This window comes from Tinamus guttatus, unplaced genomic scaffold, assembly GCF_059628265.1.
Source record: "Tinamus guttatus ecotype Peru unplaced genomic scaffold, ASM5962826v1 Tinamus_guttatus_pri_ptg000355l, whole genome shotgun sequence".
In the NCBI taxonomy this organism is placed as follows: domain Eukaryota; kingdom Metazoa; phylum Chordata; class Aves; order Tinamiformes; family Tinamidae; genus Tinamus; species Tinamus guttatus.
This window is the reverse complement of record NW_028288889.1, coordinates 3,226,681-3,247,724: the sequence shown is the minus strand read 5'-3', so window position 1 is coordinate 3,247,724 and position 21,044 is coordinate 3,226,681. Positions and strand designations below refer to the sequence as shown.

The following is a 21,044-nucleotide window of genomic DNA, read 5'->3' as shown; positions in this document are numbered from 1 at the left end:
ATACAAGAGATATGTAAGAAAATGAAATAAAAATTATGTCAAACCTTAGCTGTCAAAGCAAGGTCTGGAACTAAACAGTTCCAATAAATGTAACCGTGATGAACTTGAATGTCATAATGAAAGGAAAGCAAAAGGAATATCAGGGAATAGAGAATGTTATTTTAGGTAAATTTATATATTCAGATTAGAGGTTATTCTGAATATTTCCTACTTCATTTTTAAGACATGAGACAACAGCCAAATGTATTTTTAAATTATATTCTCATGCAGGACAGTTCTTTTGGAAGGATATTTTTATTTTGTAGAACATTTTTGCTATATTCTTGTCAAAATTGTAATAAGTTCTGAGTTTATCATTACAGACTTCATGCCATACACTGCCAGTTAGATATCTGCTTTCATAATAATTTTATTATAATTTTGCTTGTTTTCTCCTCTTATTTTTCTTAGTACTACAACCATCTTTGCAACAGATGGACATTTTCGAATTATGATCAAAAGACTTTGACTATGCCACATTAAAGGTGAATGATCACCTGATTTACTTGGTACTAATTTGTGGAATAAGCATTAATGCCCCCTTTAAAATAACAATAAAAAGAAATGAAAAAATAAAATATTCAGAGTGTTGGGATGTTGGTTACTAAAGGGCTAAAACATATGCATTTTGCTTTGAAAAAGCTATATACTTCAAAGTGAGTATTTTTGCAGGATTCTAAAATATGCCTCTGGCAAATGAAATACATCTATATGTGAGCAGTGAATGTGGAGAACCTGTAATTTTGTTTTCTTGCTCTAAGCATACACAATGCCTGAATTATTCTTTGTCCATATCATTATTTAAACTGGGACATTATAATGATTTCATACTTTAAGGTTCGCAGTATCTTCATTTCTTCATAAGTTAGAATTTCTTCTCCTTCCTCATGGAAGAAATGCTAAAAATTGACAGCCTGAGTGTCTGTTTCTTTACTCTGGCATAAATTAACTCCACTGAGGTAAGTGCAGTTGCACGAGTGAAGCAAGCAAAGAATGAAGCACCGTATGTTTTCAGTTTGTACTGACTGCAAGACTGCTTTGATTACACTAATGTTAGCATTCTGACAAAGCATGCAATCAGGAAAGCATGCAAGGAACAGAAAAAATGCTAAGCTTTTAATATATTTAAAAGAAAACAGATAAGCCTACTATTAGCCCTTAAAACTGACTCCATTGGTTATACAAGTAGTTCCAACATTCAACTGGTTGTGGTATCTCAAGATGGAATTTTAAATATGAATTTATATAATGGCCTTAAAAATATCCCCAAATCCCTAATGTATAACAGTTACTGGTAAATAAAAGGCAACAGTTCATGCATATATTTTACACTGATTTTACCAATACGCTGCAATATAGCTCAGCAGATATGAAGTGAACAATTTTATAAGCACTTCAGATACGCGCTAAAAAAAAAAAAGCATACGTGATGGCTGTGTTTGGTGAACTTTGTTTATACCATACTAAACTAAAACAGGATCCAGTAGAAATCTTACTGGTTATATGAGAGTAAAGTTGCTTCTGAATGTTCACCAAACACTTCAGCCGATGCCAGACTATCTGGGAGAACAGAGAAGGAGTAAAACATAAAAGAAAGTCTGTACCTTAGACAAAGGGTGGAACTAGAAATATTATACGTTTCTAGCATCTTTTGTATTTGACTTTCAGATATAACAATGCTACTTAAAATGTTTTGCATTTTCAATGCAACAAAAGTTGCAGATGTCAGGGCCAGTTAGCGTTCCTGAACTAGACATTCTTGTGCCCAAACAACTGAAAGATCTAATTTAGCAAGTGCTTAGGAGTGCTCAGAGCACATCTGTGGCATGCTGACAACACTGCAGTCTAGCACAGCATAGCAGCCACCAAAACCAGGAAAATGATTTTGGTTTGCAAAGGGGCAATTCAGATGCCTGAAATACTGGCCTAAAGATGCCTTTTGTTGTCCTGCCTGGCCTCTAGTTGCTGATCCAGAAGACCTCAGGTCTCCTGTAGATCATGTCAGGCCTGCCAGCATTGCATTGATATCCCTGGTGCTATAGGGCATCTCAAAAGAAGCTTATGTTTTAGCATGTGAATTACACTCCTAGGTCACAACTGATTATAATGAAGGTTATACACCTAATTTACAGATGCACCATGTATCTTACCTTGGATTTGAATTCAACCCATAGTTACCCCACTCAATAGCAGGAAAATATAAATCTAGAAGACACATGCAATTTCTAGACACTCTTCTCCCTTCAGAGACACTCTTCTCCCTTCAGTGTATCCTTCCAGTTGACTTTGGATTTAAAAGTTCCTGGTTAGCATGCAGACTATTTTGAATCCATGTGCTAGACACCACACATTCATTTATAGAGGGAAATTTTTCTTTGGATTTTTTTTTTTGGGGGGAGGGTTGGAGTTGGGGAGCAGAGGGGGATTCAGGAATCGGATGTCTAAAGGTCAAATAAGGCAATAGTCCTCTCTGAATATAAGATGCTGTATGTTTTCCCCCACCTATTAATTACATCTCACTGTATATATTAGAAGTCCCATTCTGGCCAGCTGACAACCAGAACTTACATTTCTGGGAAACTTGGCTTTCCCTACTTTGCAAGTTTCTAAGAAAAATCATCATTGCTTAAAAGCTGCCATATAACTCTCAACCACTCTTTCTGGGAAATTAATCTAAGCACTCTTGGACTACTGAAAAATTTCCTGAAGAATAAAAATTATCAGGCGCAATTTGCCACATGTAGATTTAAAACTGCACTTCATTCTGCCCTATGGAAAAGCTGGTTTGAGCCAGCAATAGCTTGAGATGCTTGGCTACTATGCTTGGCTGCATAGTGTGTATTCCACAGAGACTGCCCTATCTCTATTCCTTCTCAGTCTCCCCTGAGTCTCCCTCTTTGCACTACACCACTGATAGATGGCAATATATGTTTGATACAAAGACATGTTCTAAAGACAGGAGCTGCTTCCACTATTTCGCAAGTTCTAACATATGTTAAAACCGATTCCTCCAGAGTATGAAGATATAATGCAATGGATTACAGCTTTTGTAAAGCAAAATTATTGAAGAATGATTATTAAATTTGTAGTGTAATTCTGCAGGGAATGCTATTAGACCCAACACTACTGAATCATCTTCATCAGCGACTTGACTTACAAGTAAGAACTAAGAAAACATGCACATGAACCAAAATGATGAAGTGTTAAGGAAGGGTAAGGAGAATATATTCATACAGAAAACCAGGTAGCTTGTGAACATAAATTTATTCAAACCAACTTTGTTTTACTCTAACCAAAGGCAAAATTTACATTAAAGAAGAAAAAAGCTATGCCACATGGAGCAAAGTGGGAGACTGTATTGTGAAAGGAAGCACCCCTGGAAGGGTTGGTGTTGGGCAGACAAACTGAACACCATTCACTGCAGTGAAATTAATGTCTAATGTGGCCTTTCATGAATAATGCAGGCTACAGTAAGTGCAGGGAGATCTCTGCAGACAGCAGAAGTGAAGGGTTGAAATGCTGCGTATAGTTTTAGTGTCTGCATCCCTAAGGGAAGTCAGAGTCGTGCAGAAAAAAAGCTGTGGAAATCCACTTTTGGATTCCATTTGATGGATTCTTCCTCTGGATTCTATTTGATCATGACTGGAATAGAAGCTTTACCCAAAGAGAATGGTGATGCCAATGAGTTCACACCTTACGGTTACATAAATTATACAGGGTTACATATATACATATACTAATGAAAAACTGCTGATCAGAGCTCCTCTCCTTTTGGAATGGACAGCTTCTCTCACAGCATATAGATAACATAATATAGCAAAAGCATTGCTTTTTAAAAGGACACAGTCAGTGTTGAATTGCCTATACAACAAGGAATGATGTTGATATTCAATCCTTACGTTTTTCTAAGTTAATTCTTTTTTAAGAATAAAATAAAATAAAAAAATACAATGCAAGTGTTTGAACCATACCATGGCAAAAGCACTGTCCAAGTCCTTGATGTTTGTTCACATGTTCTTTATATACAGTGTCCTAAGGAACTATTTAAATTACAAAACTAACAGGAAAGACAGAGATGTGCAGGCCAGAGATGTGCAGCTCATATTTAGAATCGACCCAAAGCACAAGTGGATTCAGCCTGATCCACGTAAGCACCCTCGCCCTGGCCCCGTTCACCCAAACAAGTCTAAAGTGCAAAGCACTGCAAGTTGAGCACTTGCATTTCTCACTGCTATCCATCTGTAGGCCTCACAGTTTTCCTTGTTGCCAGTAAAGTGGAACTCCCATAGGCATTTGTCTGTGGATCACTTGCTTTTCCCAGCTACTTTTTTCTTCCTACTGGCAGTTGAGACAGGAATGAGATACAGAGTTTACAGATACTGGGAACTATAGGATCAAGCAAGCAGATTTCTTGTGCCTGAGACCTCCTCCACAGTGTTACTTTTGTAAGATGCTTGTAAATGTGGCAGTCTAACTGGGGGCAGCAGTCGAACCAGTTTCATATGTGGAATTTCAGCAGTGTCTCCAGGATTTAGCTGGACTATTGCTGAAGTTTCCTGGGTGTAATATTAGTCTTCAGCATTTTTAAGATTTTAAGACAAACTGCGATTTAGATACTGCAAGAGATCTCTCTCTCTCCGCTTCCAGATAGCAATGGTGTGCTCATTGCAGACAGTGAAGAAGAAAAAATATTTAGTCCAGCATTTTCAAAAGAGCAGTGGAGGAAAGAAAAGTGATCTGCTCACCTGAAATTTTTATTTGAGCTACTTCTCCATCCCCTCCTTCACTGTGTGCTCGGACCTCAACAACATATTCACCATCACTGGGGACTGGGAGCTCTATTGTGTGCTTTCCAGTCGAAAACAACTTGCCCTCGTGTTGTCCATCTGGTCTATACAACACCTAGGAAAGACACAGTAAATATAGTTACATTTCCTTGAAAACAGTTATATAAGTATGGTGTATGGATTAAAAAGTATTAGGTTTTTATTTATCAAAAAAAATTCAAAACTTTGTAGCAAGTATTATTTTCTTCATTTTTACATAAGGTGAATCTACATAGGATGTTGTTTCATTGTTTTATCTGTTATAAAATAACTTAGCCTTTTGAACATCAAATAAAAAGCTCACCTCTTGGATGTGTTCTCAGATATAAATAATTTAATACCATTTATATAAATGAAACAATATAATTTCCATTCTTTCGTGTCTGGGAAGCATTTTCTGTGACTCCCAGGAAACAATCAGCTCATCGAACAAGATGTATGTGTAGAATGATACCTATTTTTTGACTACCAAGCAAACATCAAAATTAAAGAGGAATGAACTTATGGAGCTTTCTGTATGCCAGAAGCACATACTTCTATATGGCCTATACTTTGTATGCACAGTTGCTCTGACTATACAGTAACTTCATCTAACACAACGACGTGTTCCTTTTCTTCCTCTACCTTTCCAAACTTGAAAGAACTAGTGTCCTAGGAACTGTTCTAGGAACTTGAGGACAATGAAACTTGAAGAAAATGAAAGCTGGAACAATGAATACTAGCATGAGGAAAAACTAGCAATCTGTAACATTTTTTGAAACACATTCTTTCTACATACAGTCAATGTTATCATATGAGAAATCAGGTTGCTACTGCCATAGATCCGAACTTTCTCACAATATGGCTTGCTACAGAGATGAATTTCAGTGCTCCAATGTTTCCTCATCCCTTTGACAGAGTTTCCTGTCATTACCTTAAGTGATTATCTGATTGGGTGACTATCTGGTTTACCACCCTCATCTTTAGCATGCAACCATATTTAAGCTTGATTAGTCATCAAAATTCAACACTGGCTATAAAATACACCTCATTTAGGATATATAAAGGTAAAAAATGGATTCATAGATCATACTTTGTATCCTTCAACTGCAGACTCATTTGACATTGCCTTCACATGATCCCAGGTGATGATGTATCTTGAACCAGATCTTACAGAACTGATAATTCTTGGGCGTTGACTTGGAGCTGAAAAGCAAGATACATATAATGTGCACAAAAATGAACTTTCATAAACTTTCAATTACATTTTGATTAAGACATGTAGATGGGAAGATTATGGCTGATCTTTATAGAAATATGGGCTAGTCTCCTTCCTGGAATGAATTTCTACAGTTCCAACCAGGCAATTTTGTTTGGCTCATATGGCAGCAGCTTTGTGGGTTTGCTTTCTGTGTTGCCAAAATGGAAATGGCCAAGATTACCCTTTATTATGTTGCTGACCATGTGTGTTTGCTGGCATGCAACTATGTCCAAAACTCCCACAAATGTGGTTTGTCATATTTATTCATTAAGATTAAATATTTAATTAACCACTTAAGGGCATGTCTACAGCATTAAACCCAGTAGTGATCAGAGTATCCTATTGCAGAAAGTGTTAATTATAGTTCACACAGTAAGCTTTTAAAATGGAGTCTTCTTACTCAACACAAATGAGCCCTGCAGCTTCAAGTTGCACAACACCATATTTATTGACAGAAAGCCTCAAATTAGTTGGACATACTTTTAACCCATGTAAGTGTGCTTTAAGTAAACAAGATGTGTGTCTTAATTGAATATTGCTCAGGATACACTAGTGCTAAGTATCATTATTAAATCAGGAGCTATATTCATAAACCTATTATAGCATGCAAATTCAAGATTGTGATTCAGATCACCCACAGGCCTGTCAGGCCCTGGCTCCCTCTACTGTTAACGAATCAGGCCTTGGACATTTTTCAATAGTCAGTACAACCTTTAATTTTCACTATTGATTAAACAGAAAGCCAAAGTACAGCTGCCTAAGTGATAGCTGAACTGAACTGTTCATCACAGACATCATTGCATAGGCCAAAATCAGTTTTAGATGATATGATAAGCAATCTGAATGTAGCCTGAAGACAGAGAGCACAGTTTAGAAAGGTGACAAAATTTCCAGTTTTCGGGGCTTCATGGTTGATATAGTAGGAGTGTTTTTTACAGAATTCATTAGTGTTCAGTATTTTCTGATAATCATGTCCCATCATTCTCATCATAGGGAAGCGAATACTCAAATATATTAAAGTATAAGTCACATGAACAGCGTATTTGCCTCTATTACGAAGACAAGGCTGCATTCTATTCCCTGCTACTTATCCATGTGGCACCAGTGATACTGCCAGGGAGACCTCAAGTGAATGAAGCGCAGCTATATAGCTCTGGGGGTGATGGTCTGGAGCAAGAACACTCAGGTATTTTTCTCCTCAATCTTGCCAGTGGGCGGGGAGAGCTTGAGGGGAAGTGGACAGATTCTGTGAATTAACACCTGTACACTGGTTGTACAGCTGATGTTGACGACAAGGCTTTTAAAACTATGGTGGCCTCTTAGAGGACTGGGGAGTGCTAGGGAGAGACAGGATCAATCTGACAAGTGAGTGAAAGCATCTTTGCCCACAGGCTGGTCATCATTACAATAACTGACACATAGTAGAAAAAATGGGTTAGAGCTTCTGAGTCAGGATCAGAAGAGAGGCTATAGAGGGTGGCATTGTGGTGGGAGTGTGTCACAGACTACCTGAGTGCATGAAGCCTTTGGAAGGGAAGGGAAGTCTTTGGATCATAAATCCAATTTTTATGGGGGATTTTATCTTCCCTGAGATATCCTCAGAGAGCAAAGCAGTGGGATGAAAATAATCAAGAAGATTTCAGGAGAGTATCAGGGATAATTTCTTGATAAAGGTGCTTAATGTTCAACCCGGGGTGACACACAGACGGATCTGATTAACATGGAGGAACTATCTGAGGATGTGATAATCGATGGCAACCTTGGCGGTAGCAACCTTGGCATTCATGATCAAGAAGAGAGAGCCAGTGATCAAGAAGAGAGAGCCAGGTTCTCTTCACAGTGATGCATGATAGCAGGGCAAGCATACATTGAAATAAAAGAGATTCAGACAGGATATAAGAAAAACCTTCCTTGCCATGAGGACAGTCCCCAGTAAAACAAGTTGGCCAGGAAGGTTATCACCTTCCTTTGAGGTTTTCAATACCAAATGGGATAAAGCTCTGAGTAACTCTGCCTGATCCTGCTTTGAGCAGCAGGTTGGAGTAGAGATCATTTGATTCCTGCCAACCTGAGCTATCCTATCATCCTATAATCTGTATCTCTTTACTGTCTTGCGCCAGGTGTCCACATTATATATGGCAGCAGAAGTGAGGAAGTGCCTTGGCAGAACTTTACATATCAAGACCCGATACGATGTTAAAAGAAAATTTTGGATATAAGGATGAGAAGCCAACTTTGAAGATATGATAGGTATGAGGCAACATATAACAATAACATACAACACACGCTAAGTAACCTATTGCTCCATTTACTTACGTGCTTTTCTAGTGATAATATCAATGGTTCTACTGGGAGGTCCATAGCCTGCACTGTTGAAAGCAGAAACATCTACATGGTACCGTGTATTAGGTTTCAAGTTTTCCAGTTTGGTTGAATATTCTTGATTGCTGACTTGTACTCGCTGTGCAGCAGCTTCTTTATCATGAGCAGCCCAGTAACGAATCTGCAAGCAATCAAATTAAATAATTAAATTTATAATACTTAGATACAAAGGAAAATTATCAGAACTGACATATAGTGGATATATCTTTAATACAGACAGTGAAAATCTGGGGGCGGGATAATGCCTTCAGAGAACAAGACTATTTTCTTTTGCTGTTTTATTTCTGAGTATTTTTACTCATAACTTTAATGTTGCTTCCTACAACATAGACCCAGCTCTGCTGTTGATTTCCTCATATTTTTTATATTTTTTGTGTAACATATCTCCTAACTTCAACCTTTTTGTAGTTCTGCCCAAGGAAATGAGAAGTATTCAACTATGTTATCTGTACATATGTGTGTGTGCGTCTGTAGATATGCACCCCTAGCCATTTTCTGAAGTTCTCTGGCTAAGTTCAATCAGATTTCACAGTACGATATTATGTTTGTAAAAGGGTCTATACATCAGGAATCAAAGGATGCTGTGTCTATCTCTGTCCCAAAGTTCAAATGAGTTTCTGGCCTGCAGCAAATGGTCTGTAAAGACCTAGGTGGCAAAAGTTTAATAGCTATGATAAGAACAGTCATAGCTTTGTTGTTGATATTAACTGGCTATTGAAGACTATTGAAAACTTATTGAATTCATTTCTGGCATGTTCTAACATATCAATGTACCTGCTTTGTGTACAATGACACTATGTGGAAAGCTTTATTAATCATGGAGCATATACTGGAAACTTTTGAATACCTCCGACTTGAATTTTTTTCTACAGTCCTGCAGTTCATTTACACAACAGTTCATTTACACTACAGTAAGGGCATAATAAAATAAGCAATATAGAGCATCAGACACAGCAAGTGAGAACAATGAACACAAATGTAAATTACTTCATTGAGAACATATGAAGTTCCAGACAGGACTAATATAAAGTAGAAATGAAAATAAATTTAAATTTTAAATGGCCTTTAATGACTTTATTGTGGACTCCCATAGCTGATAAATCCCCAGGCGATACTGTGAGAGTGCTTCATACCAACTCTAGCAATTGGAGATAATCCAAACCTAACAGAATGGCCATTTAATCATCTGTGGGTAGATAGCACCTTTGGGCAGTCCCCTGTGCTAAAATCAGGGAAGAAATATTGTTCTTCATGGTTCCCTCCTCTATTCAAATTTTATTATACTGAAAATCTCGAGCAGGTGCTTCTACGAGTGTCAAGAAAAAACAGTCCTCTATTTATGAAAGTTTTACATATGGGAGACATAAATGATAAACTTCATTTATATTAAGAGAATATGCTGATCCATATTTCAGTAAAAAAGAGACAACAATGGTTAATAATGATAAATTTGTTTAACAAAATAAAAATACACTATTGCACAGAAGTAGCAGGAAATACAGACAGTGTCTCTGGTATTGGTTGTACCAAAGAACTGTAACTTTTGAAGATGTCACTGCATTAACTCATAAATCTTAAATCCTGTCCATGGATGCAGATAGTTTTTATGTTTTATTATTTTGTTTCTGTTAAATGTGAGCTGAGGCTACTCCTCTGTAGTGGCCAAATGTATCAGCTCACACTCATCAGCATGAGGGCAGTCATCCCGACAGTATGTATTAGTGTCAAGAAAATTTGACTCTTCCTGGTGTGAAAAGCTCTGCATCACAGGTAAAATACCTCCTGGTACTTTGTATACAGTACTCCCACCTTCTAAACTCTAGCATTTAAAAGGCCAATTATGCCTTTTTCGGGTAACAATAAAGACTAAAATAAAATTGAGAAGGTCTTGTAGAGAATGAGGGATTTTGCTGATCTGGCAGTAACTAAAAAAACAAACAAACAAATACTGTAATACTGCTCGCACTATTCATCTGAATTTTATAATGATGTTTGACCAAGTCTGTGTGCCTCACTCCACAGCTCTTACTTCAACTTAACAATGGCAACTTATGGCACTGGCTCTCTGGAATAGCCCTCTCTATTTCTCCTGTCCCATGGCTTCTTCAGCACTGACAGGCAGTACTTCTGATCTCCAGGAGCCTGAGACTTCCCTTTTGTCCTCAGTGCAGGGCTACTTGCTTCTCCTTCTCCTAGAACGAAGCTGATAATTAAGAAAAGGATGTTGGAATCAACATCTTATTGAGCTACATGGTATTGAGTTCCATGTCTATCTGTTTTTCATATAGATATTATTATTTTTCAGTTAAGGTAATGAGAAACTTATTTTAGAAAAAATACAGTGCAGCTGGTGCAGCTACAGATTCTGGTGCAGTTATTCACTGTAAATACTCAAGAAAACCCATTCACACTTCCTACTTCATCTATGAAAGCATAGTACTTCTCATAGGAATAACTAGTTGGGCTTGCTCATTTCAAATGAGGATGAACAATAAGGCTCCAATTATCAATTTAATGCCACATCACCCACCTCTGTATTCTACATATAGAACTCTCTGCCAATTCACAGTGTACCTAATCTTTTTTCAGAACTGCAATACTTCTTTCTTTCCAATCCAAACATCCTCCAGGCTTTTTTTTTCCCACTGCACCTCTGTTATCTCTCCTTGGGACTGCATTCTTTTCTTTTTAATCCTTTCCTTTCCCTTCTTCCCCTGATCTTCCCTCACAGCAGTACAGGTGGATTGATGTAAAATGAAAGAGTGGTCAGCAATGGGTTGCTGAAGAACATTTTCTCGCCATGTTCCTTCTTTATTCATCCTCAGTACCACCCATTCACACTACCCATCTCCTTCCCCATTACAATCCTCCACATCCATTACCATCCCTACTGCTATTGTGATCCCATCTGCTCCAGTGTCCTCCCATCTTGCTCCTCTTGCAGCTCTGTCTCCCCAGATGTTCCCAAGAGTGTCTGTTGGGACCTGCACATCTGTTCTCATTGTTCGGAAAGTGCATGCTTATAATTTTAAGCTCTATGCCTGTACTGTAGAGAATCAAGCTTTATATGGCACACTAGTTCTGATCAAGATCTTTGCTATGACATATACCTATGCTATGATACAGTATTCCAGAAGTATTACATAAATCTCTTGGAAACAGAAACATAGATCAGGAAACACAGAAACAAGTGCTACAAATTGGAAAGCATTAGTTCATAGATTTCGATCATAAAATGCATTCTGTGAGGTTACTTAATTTTTGTATGTGCTCATTTTGGAGCATGCAGTCTACCATGAAGCAGGTGAAAGTCACTAAGCAAGGCACTAAGCAAGTCACTAACGTACTAGGGTCCATACTTTTTTGCAGAGCAGCCAGAAGAAGCTGGCTCTACACTGCAAAATTTTTCAGTATGCACTGTGTGTGGATGAAGAAAGACTCCTCTCCTGGACAGCCAGGTGGCTGCTTCTGCTTATACCCACCCTGTGGCTATTCTCATCTCTGCAGAAGAACAGGAACAATTTTAACGAGTACCACTATTTATTCATGGACATGCCCACTGGACATCCTTGGTTTTTTTTGTAGGAGGGCAAATAGAGGGCATGAACAAAACACTGGTCTCTTGCACAATAGCGCCTTTATTTGTTATACTAGGTTCTGGGCACTTCTCACCTACTCCCACTTAACTCTAGATTTTGCTAATGAATTATGCTAATAGTTTAGAAAGGTCATGAGTTAATTACAATGTCTACATTGGTAATTACACTGAAAACCTAATTAGGGGTTTTGAGAAGGTAGAGAAGGATATCCAATTGCCTAGCAGAAACAGACAAAAATTCTTCTATGAATTAATGTTTTTTTCTCCTTTTGAACAGTGGGCAAATAGATTTTTTAATATATCTTGGTAATGAAGTATGTAGTACCAAAAATAGTCTATTACTCAGGATATGAAATCCTGACAGCAAACAACAATTAAAGAGAAATGAACCACAAGAAATAGAATGATACAGAGGGAATTATTGTTGTATTTACTACTGAAATTAAATGAATGAGAAAACATGTTACCAACATCACCTCTAAACTCACCTGATATCCTTCCACAGACTGCTCAGAAACATGGTGCCAAGAAACAGAGATTTCAGAAGATGACAAAACTTTTACACTCACATCTGTAGGTATTTCAGTTGGAGCTGCAGATGAAATATACGTTAACCATTCAACCTCATCCAGTGATATTGTTATACTAGCTTTTAGGGACTTCTCTTATCTCAATATTTTGTTTTATTCTCTTGATATCATAGGGCCAACTGCTATAGTCTGGTTTTATTGAATAAACTTTAAATTCAGTGAGGATCATTATGGGAAATGACTCTATAAAAATGAAATAATGATCATATTTTTTGGCCAAGACTATATATTTGCATATTTCATTCCAGATTACACACCGGAATATATGTAAATTAAAAACAATCTCAGATAAAAATAGAAGGAAGCATCTTTTACTAAACTGGGCAGCATCCTAGAGCTTAAAACATATGCATCAGGTTTTTCAAGTCAGCTGCACAGAAATACTCATGTGCATGTCATTTAGTCATAATGATATAAAATTTGTATGAGATCAGATTTAGATATAGGGCTGGCCATATGAACTTGAACATATGTGTGCAATGATCCAAGAGCACCCTCCTAGCAGGCGCACATCAGGCAGTTGATCTTTTCTGTGTGCTCTTAGTTTTGGACATCAGCCAATGCAGAATGCAGACAACTGCGATGTAGCATGTGTGTATCCAGGGCTCAGAATAATAACTTCTAGTTTAATTATAAGAAGCTGTTAAGATCACTTTTGCTTTCATTTCAAGTAAGGTAAGGAATTTAATAGACATTATCTTAGCAATGTCTATGAAAAATACAAATTTTCAAGCTAGAGAACAGTTCTCTTTTGTGAATTTTTTGAAACAAGTTGCAACAGACAGGCATAACAGCCTGAGCTCAGGAAAGCTTTCAAACACTTTCAACCGGGCAACAAGTCAACTATGCATCAAAACAGCCACTGTTAAGAAAAAAAGAAAAAATCAGTTACGTCTCTTATGAAAAGTATCCTAGGTAACAAAAAATTCTATATGCAAAGTTACCTTTCCTAATTGTCTTTCAGTGACTGTTAATAATGCAAATGTATAATTAAAATGATACACTATTGCAAAACTGTTTTCACAATGACAGGAATTCAGATAAGCAAGAGGCCTGTGCACTCATTACTAGCAATGACAGGTATGACTAGTGCTACTGCACTTGTCAGATATGTCGCTTGGCTTAAAGGATGTGGAAACGCAGAAACCCAGCAGTGTCTAAAGTAAACAAAAATGCCCACAATATAAATAGACATGCATAGATATATTAAAAACACAGAACTCTGTGGAAATGTTGTCTTTATATGTATTTCTATATATGCATATTTATATATGTAGGTGTGGAATACTGTATGACTATATTGCTTTAAAACCTCAGTAATACTTTTGTGAAATCCTGCTATCTGATGGTGAATCACACCACTGGATCATGTGCTGAATCACAGATAAGTACAGATGGAATAGATCAGATCATCTAATTCCTTTTCCAAGTCAGTGACTCTTCCCATTGTATCAGTTGCAGAACTGGCCAGAATGTTTTATATTGAAAACTTCCAAAGGGCAGGGTGATTTCACTGATCAAATACTATAAACAATATTTCATCTGCTTATGTTTTATTATGAGTTGTAAATAATTTATTTCCCTATTTGGCAATTATGCTCCCTAAATATTTTTCCAGACAGTCTCTCTTGGCCAGGAAAATGACATCACCTGCTTTTCTCTAGCCTTTTAGCTTAGTACCAATAAAAAAAGTGATCAGGTGTGCCTCCCTGAAAACTCAGTGCTCATCACACAGTTATTTTCCAAGTGGAACTTTACCAAGCGCTGAGGTGACTTTGCAGAAGTCCTGATTCAAGCAAAAAAACTCTGCAGGATGTGCTTTAAATTACCTTGCATTGCAGCTGCTGCAAAAATGCCCTCTAACCTGTCCTGCAGCTCCTGTTTTTCGTGTAGTCAATAACCAGGGCCGCAGCCCCGCACAGGAGCTGTTAGCACCACCAGCAACATTCAAAGCACCAGGAGTCTCAGACTCCCTCAGTGCCTCTTGTACTGGTAAGCAAAGAAAGCAGGTTCCCTGAGCCAACTTGCTTTTGCTGGCTGCAATGGGCTCAGTCCAAAAAGTGTCTGAATTTTGCTAAAGTCTGTATTAGAACATCAGCAATCACTGAAGTGACTTCCTTATCTGGAAGTTGGCACTAATCCGCGTTTGCTTCTGCCTTCTGAAGCTATGAGGCTCTGCCACGTTTCTGAACTGAGGGAGCTACACAAACATACTCCTAACCCTGACACACTTTGTATGGTCCTAACATAAATGCACGGCAGCTTATCAGTTTGCCGTCGATAATTTCTCTGAAAAAGGATGGATACTGAAATGTTATTTGGCAGATATGGTTTTTATTACACCATAACAATTTATTGAGGCATTTATACAATTACAAAAATAAACATTCTGTTGCTGCAGCAGCTATTGAAGATGATATCCTAAGGTATACTTTTATGATAAAAAGGATTAGTATTAATCACTTCAGATAGCCAAATGTTGCTAACTGGATTCTGAATTATCATAAGGAACAAAAGGGCTCTTTTATCTTTTTCTCTGTGTGTGGGCGATTTGTATGCAAAGTTCCCATTAGTGCTAATGGGAGTCATGAACATAAATCTCCTAAAAGCACACAGAGTAAAGAAAGGGTTGGAAGTGTGAGAATGTGGCCCTGTTATCTTATCCCTCCTCTTGGCTCTTTGGTGCAGATCTCCTGGCTTAGTGAAAGAAATTCTGTTCTATGGAAAGAAAAATGTGAGCAATTATTCCTTGAGTTTTTGGCAGAAATTAATAAATTGTGATTTTTTTTTAAACAGACTTGAGTGACTACATTGCAACTAAGGTATTGTATATATTTCTTCTGATTTAAGGTAAACTTTCTTCTAGTGATTCCTTTCCTTTGTTAAGTTTGGAAACATCATGTAAACTTTCATCCTACAGATCACAGCATGCGCAATAATTCTAGCTTGAATTAAGAGTAAGATTTTACCGAAATGTCAAAGCAGTTTTCCCTAAATTATTCACCTGACGGCTCTAATATCCAAACTAGAGAAAAACAATGTGGCAGGACTAATTTATGTTTGACTGAAACCATGCTTGAAACGTAACTGAATCATCATTCCTTCTACAGGAACAGTTTGGGGTTAAATGCTGCCACTGATCTACCAGAAAAATAGAATTTAGTGTAGCCTGTTAAGAAGAAAATAACATAACTACTTTAAGATTAATGAAATCTAAAACACATTCAATAATCCTTAGTTTGCTCAATAGTAAATTTGCTCAGTAGTGAATAAGGATCTTAATAATTTAAATTTTGGAAGTTTGTCACCAACTAATCTCAACAAATATAGACAGTGGTTCTAACTAAAGGACTCACCTGTGTTTTGCCCATAGATCCAAAAATGTATTATTTTACTAAATTAATATTTTAAAACCTCTGAGTTTCTGTAATAAATTACAGTAATTCACTTCTGAATTCCTATGCCAATCATGGGCATTTATCAGGATCACAGACACTACTGCTGACTCACAGTGCAATGTCTTAGGCAACAAATATGAAGATAGGAATTTGTTTTTAAAATTCTTAAACCTTTTAACAAACTGTATGAAAAATATCTTGAGTGTTTCTGTGGATTGCTTGTTCAGGCAGAAAGTACCAGCAAGTGCTCTCCATCGCATAAGAAGCAGAGCCTGAGGTTCTTCCTCCAGAACTGCAGGTGTTTTGTGTGAGCAAACTACACCCTCCATGTTGCAGGCCCAGGCAATTGTCTGGTTGCACTTCATATCAAAGGCTGTGGAGCTGATTCTTTACTGATGTTGGTACTGCTGATTTGGGCTCTCAGTATAGGATTGATCTGGAACCTTTACTCACCATCTTGCGCAGAATAAATGACAGCAGTGAGACTGAAGGGTCCATCCCCCTTGTTGTTAAAAGCTTTCACTTTTACTTGGTATTGGGTTGAAGGTGGCATCGATTCATCCTTGTGCACATACCGGCCAATTTCAGGATTAGTAACTGTAACTCTTCTCCATTCTTTTTCACCAAATGGCTTGAAAGCTACTATGTAACCAAAGTTATTGCCATAGTGGTATTCTCTTGATAAGGGCTAAAGAAGCAAAAGACAAAACATTAATTTTTGTAGGTAATAAAACAAAGAAGTCTCTAGTGAAAAATAAATAGTAAGAAGGCAGCAATCTGCATACTGTCAGAATCCTGAACTAAACATCCATTTTTCCCTGGTTTGCTTCTCCATTTTGCTCCCCCTGCCTTTAAATGCATCATCTTCATTATGCAGATTTGTGTTAGTACAGCAACTGCTATTAATACATTTTAATCTCTTCTTCCAGATCCAAATTTACTACAATACATGTGCAATAAATGTGTAGAGAAAATTTTAGAGAAATTGTGTGTTTTAGAGAAAACTCACCAGATTTTGAATCAGTAGAAACATTTTAGTTTTGACTTCAGAAATAAAAGATAACAAATATATTAGAACATTAATATATATTTACACCACCTGACACAAACATCAAGATAAACATTGATGTCAGAACTCAAAATATGAAAATTGTCAGGTAAGGATATATGAAGGAGGGTGGAGCATTTTTTTCGTGATAAAGCTTTCATGAAAAATGGACCAACTTTACACAGCTTAAGGGGAACTGACATCCTCCACCCCAACTCTGGATGTTCCCATGTCATCTTGATGTATTTTCCTCTCTATTACTGCAGACACGAGTTTCACCAGTGTATACCAGCATTGTATAGTGTTCAAATCCTGCCCTTGCAGGAGCCAGTGACAAACCTTCCACTGGCTTCAGCAGGAGCAAGACGAAACTCGAGGGAGCAGACGTTTCCTGCCATCGCAACGCAATACGTACCATCCACGTTATCGTCAGCTCGCGATTGCTTCCACCCCCTCCTCCAACATCAGAAGGAGCCACATTAGGAGCTAGAAACACAAGAGAGACATGAAAAGTGATTGTGAAGTTCACATTCAGAAAAAAAAAATTATTTACTTTTCTTTTTGCTAGTAAGGCCAACAAGTACACGTGCCCACACAATTACAGTAATGATAGTAATAGCTGTGAGACCCTGTGGTTTTGCCAAGACTAACACATAGCTACTGCCACAGGAAACCTGCCAGTGCCAACCATAGCCAGCAATCAATCATTCTTCTTAACTATATTCTCCATAAATATTTAATTAATCATTCAGAAACCAAACACTCAGCTTAAGTGAGGCACAGTGTGGGGCTCTCATGCTTCTCACTGCTATTCTAAGGGCTCAAGCACCCAGCACCTGAACAGGTATTTAACATAAACTCTGATTAGTTCCCTCTATTTCAATGGATTTGCAATGTGCAAGGCAATTCACAATGTGTAAAGTTAAACCCATGGATAAATCTTTGCAGTATTGGCATCTTGATCCTTTTCTAGTTCAGATTAGTGGCAGATATTTGTGGGCACGGGTAGATCTTCAGATGGAAGTTTGGCTAGCAGTTACGGTCATTGACTGATTTCATTTTATGCTGACATCTCATGTAATGAAAGAAGCTGTAGGGAGATCAACGTTATTGCACAACTGAGTGGTAATGCAAGATATTCTCAAAATACTTCATTACAAGTCATTCCTGTATTCTCACTTCAGACCCTGTCAGTGTTTAAATGCTTTCAAATGGAGTAAGCACCCGAAAACTAAATACAGGCAATTCCTAAGGTAGAGAGCGTCTTTTCTCTCAGGAGGTCAGTAGAGATATATCTCTAAAAGTCTTTGCTACAAAGTTATACAGAAAGTACTTGACAAGAGCAGTGGGATTGGGAATGTTTTTGTACTAAATATGATGATTACATTGCTATCCTTTTTTTTTTTTTTTTTTTGTATTTATCTGGTGTCTTTCTACATTAACGACAAACAAAGTCATTAAAACTTCCACTAAGTCCACTGAAAGCTTGGGAAATTATGGTTAAGCTTGTCTACAGTGCATTAAATATGCCACAGGTGAACATGCATTAACTACATGAACATTTTTTTGTGGATACGTGTGTTAGAATTTCTTATATGTTTGCACATTTTGCCTATTCAGTGAACATCACAAGAGATTAAGAAAACAGTTCTTGTGTGCTGTCCCACTGAGACCTTCTATTAGGTTTTACTCAGGAGAAACAGAAAAATAGAATAACTGTTTTAGAAAAGAAAATGGAAAAGTAACAAAATATTGGAAATTCTGATCAGCATTTAGTGGTTGCTAATTATTGCTGGCCTTCCAGAAGACAAATCTCTGGAAAATGAAACCGAACATACATATCATGATAAATCAACATGAAGTTTTTCCCCAAATTATTAACTTATTACCCAACCTTGTCGTTACTGAAATATATAGTCACACTGTTTATTACGAGTTGTCTAACTTCAGTACTAAGTTAGAAATAGAAGTTCTAGAAGTTCTAGAAGTGCACTCTAGTGCTTATGCAGTCAAAGAAGAGGTACAGGCTGCCAGAGAAGAAAAAAAAAAAAAAAAAAAAAAGACTGGCTGAGGTTTTATAAATCAGTCTTTTCATCAGTATCTATCTATCTCCCTTATTCTCTCTCCACTAAAACTAGATTTTTAGTTCAGACAGCATCACTTAGAGAATTCTGCAATGTGTCTAGCAGCTACAATACACACAAGTAGCTTTTGACAGAATTCCAAGAAGATGAAATATAGGTATTATTGAAGAAACAAGAAGATTTTATTAAGAAAGAAAAAACAAGTCTTTTTTTTTCCCCATAACACATACCCTTACCATGATACTGAAAATACCAGTTACTATAAAGTTTTATCCAAATGCAAAGAAGAGAGATATCAGAACTGATAAAGACACTGATAACATTACTGTTTACCAAACACAGTATAGTGATACTGTGTACCATAGTATCAGTGATACTGTGTGACAGAGAGATTAATTGTTGTGTAACACGGAACAGTTACTAAAATAAAACACAGCATGTGGACATGGATTCCTGTTTCAGCCATGAAGATACTTACCTTCTTCAGGAAATGTGTTGAACAGGGGTTTGCACGAACACACACACAGGGGTGGTTCTGTGGAGCCCTGAGAGCCCAGACAGAGCAACCCTGCGAGGCTGCCCAAACCCTCCTGCTGCTGCCCATACCAAACCCCAGCTCCTGGGAGGCAAGGGGCTTGGACACGGCACTTCACCTCTGGACCCTTCCTGACCCACACTCTGTTTTAGGGCACAGCAAGAAGTGCCCCTGCTTTTGCCTAGAAAGGTGTGCATTAACATCTTGTCAAAAATGTCTGTCACAGGCTGACCGAGAAGATAATGGTGATGGGACGGGAAGAATGAGTGAAATGACTAATCTTGCAAACATTACATCCAGCTACAGAAGGTGATGATTGGCCATTTTTAAGGCTGAGAAGGAGGTTAAACAGACACTGTTGGCAAATAGCCAATTTCATAGGAAGTAATTTTTTTCTACTATTTTTGTAGATTTTCCTTCCCTGTCTGGATTAATTTAACAAATCTCTATTTCTATTCCCCCTAAATAATATATTTTTAATTGACCAAATGTGAGTCTTTTTTTAATAAATGTCTTGAAATATGTAATGTAAATTGATTTTATTTTGATAAAGCATACCCAATCAAAATAAACCCGGCAGGTCCAATTGTAACATTTTATCTTACCTTTTGCTTTGTATTTTTAGTTCCAAATGTTAAGCCATGGGACAGGAGATACTTTAAAATTATAAATAGATTGGAGTTACAAGTGGATGCTAATGTGTATTAAGGAGGATACACTGATATTTAAACAAAACCAACAGGGTTTGTTGGACGCAGTCTTTCTGCAGTGACATATTACCTCCCAGAGCACTGCTGTTATCTCATTTTTGCAGTCAAAATGGAATGTATTATCTTGAATAACAAGTACAATATCTAATTCCTCATTTTGGAGAATTCATTTTATAATGTACCTGCTTGAGTTTAAAGGATATCCTTAAGTGTGCTCTGAGATTTTAACAATGAGCACTTCGACAGATAAGGGCTTGTGCTGTGTTGGATAATGTCACATATTTGACATGGTATGAGAAGACCACAGACCAAGCCTTCAATCACAGAAGAATTGCATTATCCAGTAAAACCCACCCCCTATCCTGTATTCTTTAATTATAATACAAGATAAATAGCAACTGAACATTTTACTATTTGATTTTTTTTGTATGTTTTGCATCTGGACAGCTTGGTATTTGCTTGCTATAATCTACAGCAGTGGATGGTCAGAAAAATATTTCCAGGATTTGACTCTACTAAAATCGCTTTTTCAAATAAGATTACAAAGTGATTTAAGAAAAAAAAAAAAGTGAAAATATTAAGCACATTAAAAGG

General features: G+C 37.3%; 1 protein-coding gene across 1 annotated transcript in view; it reads right to left on the bottom strand.

The window, feature by feature from the left end:
• The window catches only part of CNTN1 (contactin 1), a 330,215-nt gene that overhangs the window by 12,080 nt on the left and 297,091 nt on the right, over positions 1-21,044 (bottom strand). Inside the window, exons 17-22 of the mRNA XM_088529924.1 lie at positions 17,537-17,607; positions 16,527-16,761; positions 12,574-12,677; positions 8,422-8,608; positions 5,938-6,050; positions 4,785-4,941 (exon numbers count right to left, since the gene is read on the bottom strand). Of these exons, the coding sequence (XP_088386050.1) occupies positions 4,785-4,941; positions 5,938-6,050; positions 8,422-8,608; positions 12,574-12,677; positions 16,527-16,761; positions 17,537-17,607 (867 nt within the window). The remainder of the gene's footprint in view (positions 1-4,784; positions 4,942-5,937; positions 6,051-8,421; positions 8,609-12,573; positions 12,678-16,526; positions 16,762-17,536; positions 17,608-21,044) is intronic.